At 36.6% G+C, this 13,562-nt stretch overlaps 1 protein-coding gene across 6 annotated transcripts; it reads left to right on the top strand.

Moving 5' to 3' along the window:
• Positions 1-2,761: 2,761 nt before the first annotated feature.
• Positions 2,762-11,157, top strand: SIKE1 (suppressor of IKBKE 1). 6 transcript variants are annotated; one of them, XM_087720177.1, is made up of 7 exons: positions 2,768-2,917; positions 3,222-3,386; positions 3,499-3,604; positions 5,198-5,340; positions 6,920-7,033; positions 9,407-9,554; positions 10,290-11,157. In XM_087720177.1, exons 1-6 carry the CDS (start codon positions 2,855-2,857, stop codon positions 9,521-9,523), a joined length of 708 nt encoding a protein of 235 aa, XP_087576303.1. In that variant the 5' UTR covers positions 2,768-2,854; the 3' UTR covers positions 9,524-9,554; positions 10,290-11,157. The 6 variants fall into 6 exon arrangements, with proteins under 6 accessions (XP_087576306.1, XP_087576303.1, XP_087576304.1 ...); XM_087720178.1 differs by having other exon boundaries at positions 10,266-11,157; XM_087720179.1 differs by adding an exon at positions 2,970-3,135 and having other exon boundaries at positions 2,777-2,836; positions 9,407-11,157.
• The last annotated feature ends 2,405 nt before the right edge of the window (positions 11,158-13,562 follow it).

The following is a 13,562-nucleotide window of genomic DNA, read 5'->3' as shown; positions in this document are numbered from 1 at the left end:
ATTCCAGACCAAAGCACTCTAAAAACATTAGAATGAGTGTGTACATCAGTCTGTTTTTTTATTCGATTTGACAAACAGGACTTCTAACTGGCCAGCTACTGAGACAGATAAGGTTGGTAAAAGCATGGAGCATGTGTTTTTTGGAATAGCACCCAAAATGTGGGATTCTCCTTCCTTCTTTGTTTGGTTTTAAGGGCCTTCAACTTTTATTATTCTGTCTAACTATACTATTACTCTGATACTTAGTTGAAATATTTTTTTTTATTGTTGTTGCTATTTTAAATATATGACAGTATTGCAGGTTGCATTTAGTCATTATGATTTATTGCTTAGAAAGAACATAAAAATACAATTTCTGGATAAATTTTTATTTCATTACCGTCAATACTATTTGCTTTTTATAAAAAAATGTAATTAATTGATTTGGATTTTTGGATCAGGTTTTTTGAAAATGTATATTCTGGGCCATTATCCTGAAACATTTAATTGTGAGATAGGATTTCTTAGATATTTTGTAGCTTAAAGCATTGACTGTGTGTGTGTGTGTGTGTGTGTGTGTGTGTGTGTAGGTAGGTAGGTAGGTAGGTAGGTAGGTAGGTAGGTACGTACATACATATATACATACCACCTTTGATTGAATGGATAATATAGGATCTAAATATAATAGAACTCTAGTATCTTTCCAAACAATATATCAGTTAAAAAGCTACTGAATGTAATGTCTAATAAAAAGAGATTTGGTCCCTCTTTCCATGCTAAATTGACTTTATAAGGAAATCCAATATTAAAAATTGGGGGAAATGATGTGAAGGAAAAATTGAATGAAAGCAGAGATATTGACTTTGGACCAATTGAAGAGGATGGTGATAAATTTTTTACGCCATGCTAAGATATAAATATGATTTAGCAGATGTAAAACATTTGTTAATGTTGTTTGTATCAGCAGCATTTTCAGCTTGTGAGACACCTGAGATATTACAACAATAGTTAATTTTTTAAAACTAAAAAACTATTAGTTTTATATAAATAAATCAGCTTGATATACAAAAATTAAAAAATGAGGGATTCAAAAATATAGGATTAGAAGTTCCTATATTACTTGGACAATTTGAGAATGTCTTAATTTCTATAGCAAAAGTGTCAATGTACCTTAAACTACAACTTACACAACAAAAAATAAAATTTGGAATTTATTGGACTCCAATAAACCTATATAAAAAGTATTGTCTGGAACAGTATTTTGTTTGAAATATATGAATGACAATGTTTCTTTAAAATACATGTTCTTATACTTAAGTTTTGGGAGAAAATAGTGGACTATATAATTGTGACTCTATGACAAGAGTTAAAATTTCCAGAGGATAATATTCTCTTGAATTATGTACCTAGTTCATGCAGCTAAATGCTGTCAATGGATTCTGTGTGCCCTATGACTAAAATTTGTTACTGCAATATTGGAAAGATATGGCCATATTTGCTCAAAATATTTGCATTAGATAATTATGTATAGAATTGAACTTTTTACTGTAATGACATATGCTTTATATTTTGCTTTTTCTGCTGTATTTTTTCACTAATTTTAAGCTAATTAATTTTAAATATGTATTTTATTACGTATGTCTTTTATGTATGTTTTCTGTTCTGTCATTTTAAAAAGCAATAATTTTTTAAAAAAAGCATTGACATTAATTATGCAAGACTTCTGAGGTTAAGGGACTAAGGCTGAAATAGCTTCTTTTTGGGGTGGTGGCACTAAACTTTAGATCAGCATGTCAGTTGGGCGGCATTGATTGCCTTCCAAAAACAATTTGAACCAAGCTCTTCTGGATCACATTTGGGCTGCAATTCCATTTTTGGTTAGATTATCATTTTAGTTTTAGTTTAGTTTAGTTTTCAGATGTTTTATTTATGCATTTATTGTATCTTGTGTTTTATGTATTTTATCTTGTAAGCTACTGATAATCATTTGGGATAGCGGTGGTTCATAAATGCAGTTAATAAAGTTATCTGAAAGGAGATTCAATTTAGTATTTTGCTCATTACATACTTGGGGTAAAGAAGATGGTAAAATACAAAAGAATATTGCAGACAAATTCATCATATAAATTTAAAACTTCTCAAACACAACTATATTTCTGTTTATTTACCTGAAAGTTAAACATTTTTTTTATTGAAATCCACTTCTTCGGTGTTCATATGTGCCAAGAGTGGCCTGCGAGAACATTTGGGTTTAATCAGGGAACGAGGCAGCAGTTTTAACCAGTTAAATAATTATTTTAACTCTGCTCTTGATTAGGTTGCCAAGGGGAAAATTTACTTGCTTCTACTCGGCTCAAATGCTTGTCTGCTTTAGAAATCCGTTAGAGGGGCTGCTACTTTGGGGGCTCTTCAACGACTTTGGAGATGTTGTACATTGTACACCATGTATACAACCAATTTTGTTGTATACATGAAGTACAATGACAATAAAGGCTATACTATACTACTATACTATATTGTGTTGCTGTATAGACAACTAACCTCCCGCATCACTACCACCCCCACTAACAAATGCAAGGTACGCCAGATGAACGCCCAGCCTGCGCGCGTAGATTAATCCCAGGCTCTTGCCTCGCCTTCTTGCCTCCCCTTCACCCGCTTCACTGGGGAGCGGAAGTGCCTTGGGAAAACCGTGACGTTCTTAGTTTCCGAAGCCGAACGTTACACCGGAAGCGACGACGGTTGAGCGACTCGGAGCCCGTGACCTCTGCGCCCTCTAGCGGTTCTCTTATTATCCATTCCTCGTTCCTTCGGCTAAGGTCCAGTATTGCATGGCCAAGTGGGGGCCGCCACACAGGTGTGTGTGTTTGTGTGTATGCGCGCGAGGAAGAGATATCGCGGGGAAGGAGGGTGTAACGCGGTTCCTCGGGATTTCCAGGTGAGCGGTGGGGAATATCCCTTTCCTTCGTCTCTCCCCCCTCCGCTCTTAGGATGGTACAGACCAAAGATTAGGCATCGCTGTTTTCCTGAGTGGTTACTAATAGCTGAACCGAAAGCCTTGAATTGGGGTCACGGTGGTGCGATCTTCCCACTTTCTTATTTCGGCTTGTTCTCCAACCTGACGCGAGCCGAGATCTCTTAGCAAATGCTGGTCAGGTATTTCTACATTTCTTTACCCTCCCCTCACCCAATTGTTACATCCTGTCAGCTTGGAATCTGGACTCTCTCTCCTGTCTTCTCAGAAAAAAATGGCCTGCACAATAGAAAAGATCTTGACAGATGCCAAGACATTGCTGGAAAGGCTGAAAGATCATGATAATGCTGCTGAGACTCTCATTGATCAGTCCACTATGTTGCATAAGAAAGTAGTAGCCATGAAAGAAGCTGGTTCAACTCTTTCACACAAGGTGAGTGCAGATTTATTAATGGCACAAATGGACTGGCAGTGCGGGGGGGTTAATGGATGTGTTGCGTTATACAAGTTTTCTGGCTCATACAAAACATTTTTTCTTTTACAAGTATCAAGAAGATGCAGCTGAGCTAAAGGATCTCTCTAAATACAAACCTCACATTCTCTTATCTCAGGAAAACACTCAGATCAGAGATCTGCAACAAGAAAATAGAGGTGAGCATTGTTCTAATGAAGTAGTTGTGAGCTAGAATGATTTTTATAGAAGTAATGATTTAATTGAGGGCTTTACTTTGGAGCTTAATTTAGAATATCTTAGGAATGTTCTGAGGCTTGGAAGTATATGAGATCTGGGATAAATAACTTTGATAAAATGGGTATAATTTGAACCACTGTTTCAGTTTATTACTTATTCGTGCAACAAACCATATGGTAAAAATATCAGCTCAAAATCATTTTATTATTAGTGTTCTTCATTGCATTATATGCTGGCTGTATAAGGATACCAAGACAAAAAAATACCTCCCAAATTTTGTTCAAATTATATTCAATCTGCAACTTATTTGAAAAATATATTGTAACGTTACTGATGAACTGTTATGTTATATAAATAAGTGACAGATAGTCTACCACACATTTACATAACAATAAGCTTCAGTGAAAAACAGAAATTTGCCCCTAAATTAATGCGTAGGATTAGATTATAAACCAAATTTGCTTTATTATAAAATACTAATCCAGAGTGTGCATTGATCAAAGAAATCTAGTGTCTTTCTCTGATCTGCCATCGGGGAAAGAATTTGAAATGGAAGTATAACCAAACAAATACCGTGTTTCCCCGAAATTACAACATGTCCTGATAATAAGGCCATGCCAGATTTTTCCTGTGGGCAAAAATATACACCCTCCCCCAATAATAAGCTCCCTGGACAACTCTCCCCCCTGCCAGGCAGAGCGCCACTCACCAACCTAGTGATATCCTGAAGGTGCAAAGCCACAGGAGCCCGGGGGGGGGGGGGGAAGGCACTCACATTGCTTGATGCCTTTGGGATACTGCTAGGTTGGTGGGTGGCGCTGTGTCCAGCTGCAGTGGGGGGTTGCAGGGCAGCTGCTCTCATAAGCATCCGCCTGGCAATGCCCCTTTCCAGCCGGGCAGAGCGCTAAGCCGCGCAGCGCTCTGCCCGGCTGGAAAGAGAGGTTACGCGAGCAGTTGTTCTGCCTCCAGCTCATGTGCCTCCCAGTCTCACTATGCTCAGCTCTCCCTGCAGGGCCGGGCCAGGGTGCTGCCGCTGTCACGGCCCTGCTGCTGCCACTGCCTCCATGCTACGAGCATAACCAGCTTCCAAACTCTGGAGATCAACTGCTGAGTCTTCCTGCAGTGGCTGCTCTGGGACTATGCTCTATGGTTGTGGGCTGGCTGTTGGAAGAGCGCCACACGGCTTAGCACCTTTGGGATATTGCTGGGTCAGTGAGTGGCACTCTGCCTGGCTAGAAAGGGGGGTTGCCGGGCAGCTGCTCATGAGCATGGTCACCTCATGGCGGCTTTGTTGCGCTGCTGCGACAGTGCAACATAGCCGTTTGCCCCTGAGGCTGTGTCTGGCTCTTTGGGCGCCCGCTCCAAGAGAGCAGCCATCCAGCAACCCCAAACCAATAAGCCCCCCCCCCGATAAGGCCCAAGCAACATTTGGGGGTGTGTGTGTGTCAAAAGAAAATAAGACCCTGTCTTATTTTCAGGGAAACACGGTAGTAGGGACCAATATTTGTACTACTAATATAGTTATAGCATGGAATTACACTTTTTTTTCTCAGAGCTATGGATCTCCTTGGAAGAACATCAAGATGCACTGGAACTTATTATGAGCAAATACAGAAAACATATGCTGCAGCTCATGATGAAAAGAAAAGATATGGATTCTCAATCGATTTTGCAAGTACATCAAACTCAGTCTGCGGTAAGAAATTACTATGTTCTATCTAAAAAAAAGTAGAAATAAATTTAGGAGAGTTGCTTGGATGTGTGCTCTGTTCCAGAGGTGGGTTTCTCCTGGTTGTAGTAGTGGCGGTGGGAGGCTCTGCCCACCTGCCTGGACGCTTCTGTGCATGTGTTGCACATGAGCACTAGCAAACCGGTAGTGCCAGGATTTGGAACCCACCTTTGCTCTGTTTTTGACTCTTGCTTTTTCCTCAAGAGTCTCTTCTCTGGAGTATCTCAGAAGTGCCTTTTCTTTCTAGGAGAAAGCATTGCAGCTGAGCCATAAATAAACCTAAGAGTCCTTGTAAAGCAAATAACTATAAATACCATGGATGGTTAAATTAATTATTTTTATGCCACAAAAAACCTACAAAATTCCATTACATTCTGCCTCAAAGTAGGTGGCTATAAACCTATGACTGTTCAGAAGGCATTCCATATACTACAGGTTATTTGAATTTTTTGGGAATGGAAAAACATGACCAGCAAAGTAGATATACAAGAGAGGGTATCCATCTGCTGGATCCAAAGTCTTCCTGTTTTCCAGTTTGTTCCTAAACTGGTGTGTAAAATAATAGTCATGGAGCTAATGAGAGGTAACAAGAATAGCTTGTGTAATATAAATGTGCTTTATGTAAGATTACATAGTCAATGCTGTGATTGTGTTAGTAATTGGAGCACCCTGTCAGTAGCAGTACTATATCCTGAATCAAATGTCCTTGCTAAGAGGGTATAAATATCATGCATGCATTACAAAAAAGGTGAGGGTTGATGCGGTATGTGCAATAAGTATAAGTTGCAATGAGGAAAAATAGGTCTCTGACCTCTCAAATGAAAACTGAGTATGTTGATACTGCGTGGCAAGACTGGATGATGATTACATTTTATAAGCATAGCACATATTAAATATATTTCAGAGCAAAATAATATGTTTCTTACTAAATAATAGTAGGGTCTGTGTTAAAGCTATTTTTCAGAAAATTAAAATATATCTTAACAGAGTTACGGAATAACAGCATTATTTAAAAAGTATATGATGGCAATAATTGGTTCCTTTTCAAGTGGTTCCAAGACATAAACCTGTCATGGTACTGTATATTAAAAAAGTGAAATATACGGTAAAAATGTAGTATAAAGGCCCAATTTAAAATTAGCCCTTTAGAATTCAACAGAGTCATTCATTAAAAGTTTTCTTGACTTGGATAGACATGTCTCATTATAGATATTTTTTCCAATCTTATATTGGACTGATTATCGTTTAAAGTATATTGCTTGTCTGTGGCTTTAGTTTTACTATCTAATGAATTGCATCAACTTAAGCGTGTTTTTATAATTGAAAGATTTCAACAACTCAGTCTAGTGAAAAGGTTTATTGAAGCCTAGTTACATCAGATATTCCCCCTTGTTGACAAAGACAAGTTTAATTAAAGAGAATTCCTACAGCCAAGCATTATTTTTCTTTCTTCATTACAATAGTATTTTAAATTTTCAATAGTGATGAATATCTGTTTTTATGTGCTTTTAATTGAGAATAATTTTGTTTTGCAATCTACCTGCAGGAGATTGAGAGTCAGATTGACATAATCTGTGAAATGGGAGAGGTTATGAGAAAAGCAGTTAATGTTGACAGTGATCAGTATTATAAAATACAAGAAAAGCTAGCACAGTTAGAGGTAAGTGCTGAACAACTGTGAAGTGTGGAATTGTTGAAAAGGAAGATATTTGTGATTTTTCAGCATCCAAATTTAAAAGAGCATTGATTGTTACCTATAAATGTTGTTACATACACTAGACTGAAGTAGCTTCATAGTTGTACAAAATGAATAACAAAAGTTTGAAGGACCTTGGATATCTTCTAGTCACGTGATGGCGAACCTATGGCATGCGTGCCTGAAGTGGCACACGGAGCCATGTTGTCTAGCACCCGCGCTACCACCTGTTTCTCTTCCGGGTTTCTGGTGCGCATGCATACATGCCAGTCAGCTGGTCTTTGCATGTGCGGCAATGCCGGAAACCAGAAGAGCTGGTCTGATTGGCCCGTGCGCATGCATGGCAGTAGCCAAAAGACTTGCTGTCTGGCGCGCATGTGCGTGCAAGAAACCAGAAGTTTATTTTCCAGTGTGCATATACCCCCTGGGGTGGGCAGCTCCTCTTCCTGGTCGTGTCCCAGACGAGCATGCACATCTGCACAAAGCGCTCACACATGCATGAAGCACACAGTGCTTTCTTTTCGGCACTTGGTGCCGAAAAGATTCACCATCACTGTTCTAGTCCAACCCCCTGCTCAAGCAGGAAATCCTATATCATTTTAGACAAATGGATGTCTAAAACCTCCAGTGCTGGAGCACCCAAAACTTGTGGAAGCAAGTCATTCCACTGATTATTGTTCTGTCAGAAAATTTCTCCTTAGTTATAGGTTGGTTCTCTCCTTGATTAGATTCCATCCATTACTTCTTGTCCTACCTTCAGGTCCTTTGGAGAGCTTTGAAATCAGAGTTTCACAAAGCTGGAATCATGCAACATTTTAAATAATGACTTTTAACTAAGTTGTATTATATAATTAAATAATCCAGAAAGAAAAAAAGAAGTAACTTTCCCCTTCCTTCCAGCAGGTAAAAACAATTTCAATAGCTTATCATGATCTTTAAATAAAACATAATCTCTAATCTCTTCATAGTTCATCTCCTATATAAGGAGAAGAAATTGAAAGTACTGCATCAATCAATCTGCACATCAATCAATCTGCACATCAATCAATGTGCAATCAATCTTTGTCAATAAAAATCCAGTAAGATCAACCAGATATAACTATTTTCTTCTTTTAACTCTGATCAAAGGAGACAAACTTATAAAACTTTCCTGTTTTTAAAAAATATTCTTTGACACCCCACCCCACCCCAAAAAAAGAATTCTGTAGGGAATTTGCTGCTCATCTGTGTTTCAAAGCAAAAATCCTTTAATAGATTTTTCTTACACCCATAAGTAAAATGTATTCTTTTGTTATTTCTTAAAAGTCCTTACCAATCTTGGTAGAGCTCTCTTGTATATACTGAAGAAAAAAATTATCCAAATCAGTTTCCTAATGTCTTTTCATCTCCTCTAGACAATAAGTCTCCATCATATACATTTGTATTACATTCAAATGTCCCTCTCCAAATTAATTTAATAAAAAGCCACTGCAGCTTGTTCTTGCTTTACAACTTCATTAGGACATGCTCCATCAATCTTATCAACCATCTGATCCATTCTGTCCAAAAGTTTAACTGAAAGGTATTCAAAATTTTGCATTAAGGATTTCTGCTCTGTTTTCTTTCTCCTGTAGCTCTGGGGTCTACCCTTCAAGATTTCCTTGTCATGCAAAATGTTCACTTCCCTATGAGAAACTATGTTCTAAATAATTCAAAAGTATTGTTTCAAATTCCTTTAGCCCCTTAATCCATTATTAATTCTCCAAAATCCATATACCCAACTCATATAGAAAACTTTTAAAATTAAATTTACACAATTATCACCTGATGAAAAACCTTGCAAGTCTGAAGAATCTTAATCTCTACAATATGCATTTTTTTAAATCAAAAAAAGTGATTAAGATATAAGGTTCTCTCCAGCTTAGTGCCCATAATGATTGCTTTGAGAGCTTAAGCTTGATGTGAATCCTGATTCTCAGCTACTCCATTCAGAACCTTATCATAAAAAGTGAGAGTTTTGGTGATGTACTTATGAGGAGCAGCTATCTGGAATCACAGAGTGAGCGCAACAATCCTTTGTTCCAGAAAGATTACATTGACTTGGATCCAGCATTCAACGGTAAAATTCACCTTACAAAGCTGTCTTGCTAGCTAACAAGCTAGCAATGTTGGCCATGGCGCTCATAGGAAGTGTTGCACATTTATCTGATGATAAATCTTTTTAAAAGCGGCATGGAAAGATGATAGGAGTGATATATGGGAAGTAATTATGGATGTCCCCAAAATTACATTTTTATGGCACTGAATGAATATATTGTCTCTGTCACTAACAGATCACATATTATTTTTAATTTCTAGCTTGAAAATAAAGAGTTGCGAAAATTATTATCAATCAGTAAAGAATCTGTCGAAGTGAGGCAAGAATTACTTGATGTTACAACTCAAGCTACAAAACCTCAGTCCTGGAACAGTTGATCCTGGAAATTGGAAACTACTGCAGGAATGAGTATGCTTTCTCTCTGAGCTTTCCTTTAATTCTCTTTAGTCTACTCTTGGAAACCATTCCAAGCCTGATATTATATTGTAAGTTCTGTGCTTGGGGGTGGGGATGTTGCAATGTCCCCTTCCTTGATTAAGATTTGTTTTGCTTAATCATACAGAAGAGTGAAATAAATGTTTCCTTTAGGTTACCCATGATTTTAGAAATCTCAGTAGGATACAACAAGGATCATCTTAACTTGAGCAAATAACATTAAAGTCAAGTCTTTTAACATGACTTAAATTGCAATGGAATTCAGTTCTTAAATATATTTAAGATGCACTGTTATACAAAGCTTAGGCACTCCTATTCTTAATGCTAGAATTTCTGCTTCTAGCATTGTTTTTGGTGCTGCATTTATTGTATCATTTAAAAATAAACTGTCATATTACCTATTTTTTTTAATATAAACAAAGTCATCCAGTGTCACCTTGTAGGGGAGTTAAAATTTAGCATAGAAATGTAATAAATGAAATAAATACCAAAAGTAACACACAATGCCAAAGTGTTCTTTGAGTCCTCATGCCTATGACAATTTCACACAGGAGATGTCTCTGTGGGTTATAACAAAGTCTGGTATTTCTGCCTAACTAGAACGTTTAATGAGTATAATAATCCATTATGGGGCATAACCTCATTAATTCTTTTTCTGTCTTTGTCAATATCTACTTAATCAAGGAATCTGCCTCTAATTTCTTATAGCCACATTAAGCCACTGTGCATGGATGACAGGAGGGAAAGATGTGTGGAAACAAGTCTCTGATATATCCTATAAAAATTATAAAGTGTATAGGCATTTGCACAAATATGTCATACATATTATTCCTGTAAAAGATGAGTTTACTTTTTTGCAAGCACCTGCTAATATTTTAAAAATTATTTTTCTTGAAAGATTGGTGATTGAAGATAAATATACCTAATATTTGTTAATATTGTTCTAAAGTGTTCACATTAGAAATGTCTCTTTTAACATTTCTTGGGTATCCATTGTCTGATGATAAAACAGAATCTATGGTTTGTATCAGTATTGCGCACATTTATTCTTGCTGTCCTGGTTCAACTAATTTTTAGAAATATAACTATATAGTCAATTTATGTCATTTTGCTGGTTTCCTTCTTGGCCCCATACCTTTGGTGGAAAGGAGTGATAGGCTAATTGATCAAATTCATTTGGGGGTATTTTCAAGTTTTCACATTTAAAATTTTATTTTAAAAGCTGGGCAGATAAAAAAATTCTTAAAATGTGGGCCCTATTTGCATAATGCAATCAGCTGAACAAACTCAATATCTTTGCAGTGTTATGCCTTAAATATATGCCTTTGGTGCTGTCTTCAGAATCAACAAGATCTTGTAATGAGCTGCAATTTGCCCAGTCTTTGTATAGGCTTTGGATTATTTTGTAACTATCCTGTAGGATGTAAATTTAATTACCTACAGAGGTGCTGTACTATTGTTTACCATCTTATCAGCCTATTATATTCATTAAATTAAAAATATTATCTTTACCTCTTGTTTTTATTAAATATGTATATTGGCTCATTATTTTCTTGAAATAAATGTTTTGAGGCAGTATTGTGTGCTAAGGCTTTTTTGTACAGATAATTATTTATGGCAGAGAATGAGGAGCAATTTGCAATTTAGACATTGTTATACAGCCCCAGCCATCATGGCTGGTAATTAGGAATATTAAAACTGCAGCTTTTCAACATGAAAAGGGCCATAGGTTCTCTCTTCTTTGATGTTTTTGAACATATTTTAAATTTGATATCAATATTTTCTGGTCAAATCCTTGGACATTAGAATTATATTCTGTATTCTCAGTTTGTAAATTAAGTTTAATAAAGAAATGATATAGCTTCACATTTCTGAAAATGATATGTTGACTCTGAATTGAGAACCAACAGAACACTTCTCAAATAATGTGATCAACTTGTAAATTCTACTTGCAAGTATAAAAGTATTCTAGATTCATGAACTGTTTTAACCCTGCTTTATTTACTAAGCCAAAAAGAAACAAGCCATATTGTAATTTAGAGCAGAAACATTATTCTTTCACATGGCCACTAATAAATTTATTGTTGCCTTATATTATGTATCAAATTATTTTCTTCACATCCTGTCAGCAACCAGCTGCATCCTTCCTGCCACCCAAGAAGCAGGTTTGCCTACATTTTTATAAACATGCACCTAAGCATTACTTTGCAGTAACTAGGCTACTCCTAGAATAAAACTGTATGTCATAAAGTAGAAAAATCAGTCAATGACACACATTGTGGTTGCCTGTTTTACAATTATCATAATGGCTCAGACCCAAAATACATCGTTATGTATTTGGTTATGGACTCATGTTTATTTTCTGCTTTTCTTATGGTAACAGACCATAATGTATAGAAAACCTATCCTAAAGATTAAGCAGAAGCAATGGCTTTTGAATTTGGGGAGATAATCCTATGAAGCTTGTGGAAAGGGTGGCTCCTCGTTGTATGTTAAGTCTCGGAACACAGTTATAGTATTGATTTTTTGGCTTGATCTAGAAAAATAAAATAATGAATCTAGATAGGATGGAGGCAATGGGGATAAGAGAAGCCTGATGTTGAAGAAGAGGACAATCACTTCTGAATGGGTTTTGAAAGCAAATGGCTATAATGGGTGATTGCCTACTTATAAAAAAATTACCATGGAGATACGGCCAATCAAAAAAATCATTTATTGGATGTTAGCTTCCTATTATATTATCTGCCATCTCAGTTTTTCCACTGACATTTCTAAAAATGAATATGATGTTAGAATTATGTTTAAGTTTGTCATATACATGTTTGGTTGCTCTTTGGTGATTATTAGAGCTGTAAGTAAAATATGATGCAATATTCCGATTTGGTTAATTTTATTTACTTCATGATTTTATTTCCTAGTGTCAAATCTAGAAGTAATCTCCCATATGATATTGACTATAGCTCACAGTGCACATATTGCTGGTAACTTTGCCACAATTTACTTGTTTAGCTCAATTTTCTCTCATTTGTATGAAGCACTGAACAACAAATAAACCATTGGAGTTGGATGTCTATGGAGATTCTCAGTCATCTCAGTCATGGTTGTTCCAAAGGTGCTTTTTCAAGTGGCAGCTGGATTTTCTGGTTTTTCTTTGAAGATGTTTTGCTTCTCATCCAAGAAATTTCTTCAACTCCGACTGGATGGTGGGGAATGGAAGGATTTATACTCCTTGCAGACAATTGGTCATTATGAAATGACTAGCTATCTGCAAGGAATATAAATCCTTCTATTCCCCACCATCCAGTCAGAGCTGAAGAAGCTTATTTTTTTTCTTAGTTTGTCAAACATGTAAAAGATAACAGGTATAAGTATAAACATAAATATGAACACAGTAAATGGGTACGAATAAATGGAGACAGTAGGACAAGGATTAGGCACGCTGGTGCACTTATGCATGCCCTTTACAGATCTCTCAGGAATGGAGTGAGGTCAACAGTAGGCAGCCTTAGGTTAAAATTATGGGGGTTTGGGGATGTAACAAGAGAGTCAGGTAATGCATTCCAGGTATTGACCATTCTGTTGCTAAAGTTGTATTTTCTGCAATTGAGTTTGGAGGGCCTTATCTTGAGTTTGTATCTATTGTTTGCTCATGTATTATTGTGGGGTAAGTGATGTATGTATGGTATGTATGTGTGTAAGTAATTTATGTATGTATGTAAGCTTCTTGGATGAGAAGCAAAATGTCTTCAAAGAAAAAACAGAAAGTCCAGTTGCCTCTTGAAAAAGCCCCTTGGGACACTGGAGCTGGATTTGCATATCACGCTAAAATAAAGTGTTTCTTAAAACTATGATCCATAGAATATCAGGGGTCCCACAATAAGTTGAAGGGGTTCGATGCACTGAGTTTGTTATGACACCAAATGCCTTGTGATGCCACTACTTTGAAGTGGACAGAAGCTCAAAAATGGCACTTTATAAAAG

This window comes from Thamnophis sirtalis, unplaced genomic scaffold, assembly GCF_051295495.1.
Source record: "Thamnophis sirtalis isolate CommonGarterSnake01/CBP01778 unplaced genomic scaffold, rThaSir2_p1.2 scaffold_7, whole genome shotgun sequence".
NCBI classification, from domain to species: domain Eukaryota; kingdom Metazoa; phylum Chordata; class Lepidosauria; order Squamata; family Natricidae; genus Thamnophis; species Thamnophis sirtalis.
This window is presented reverse-complemented; position numbering and strand designations above follow the sequence as displayed.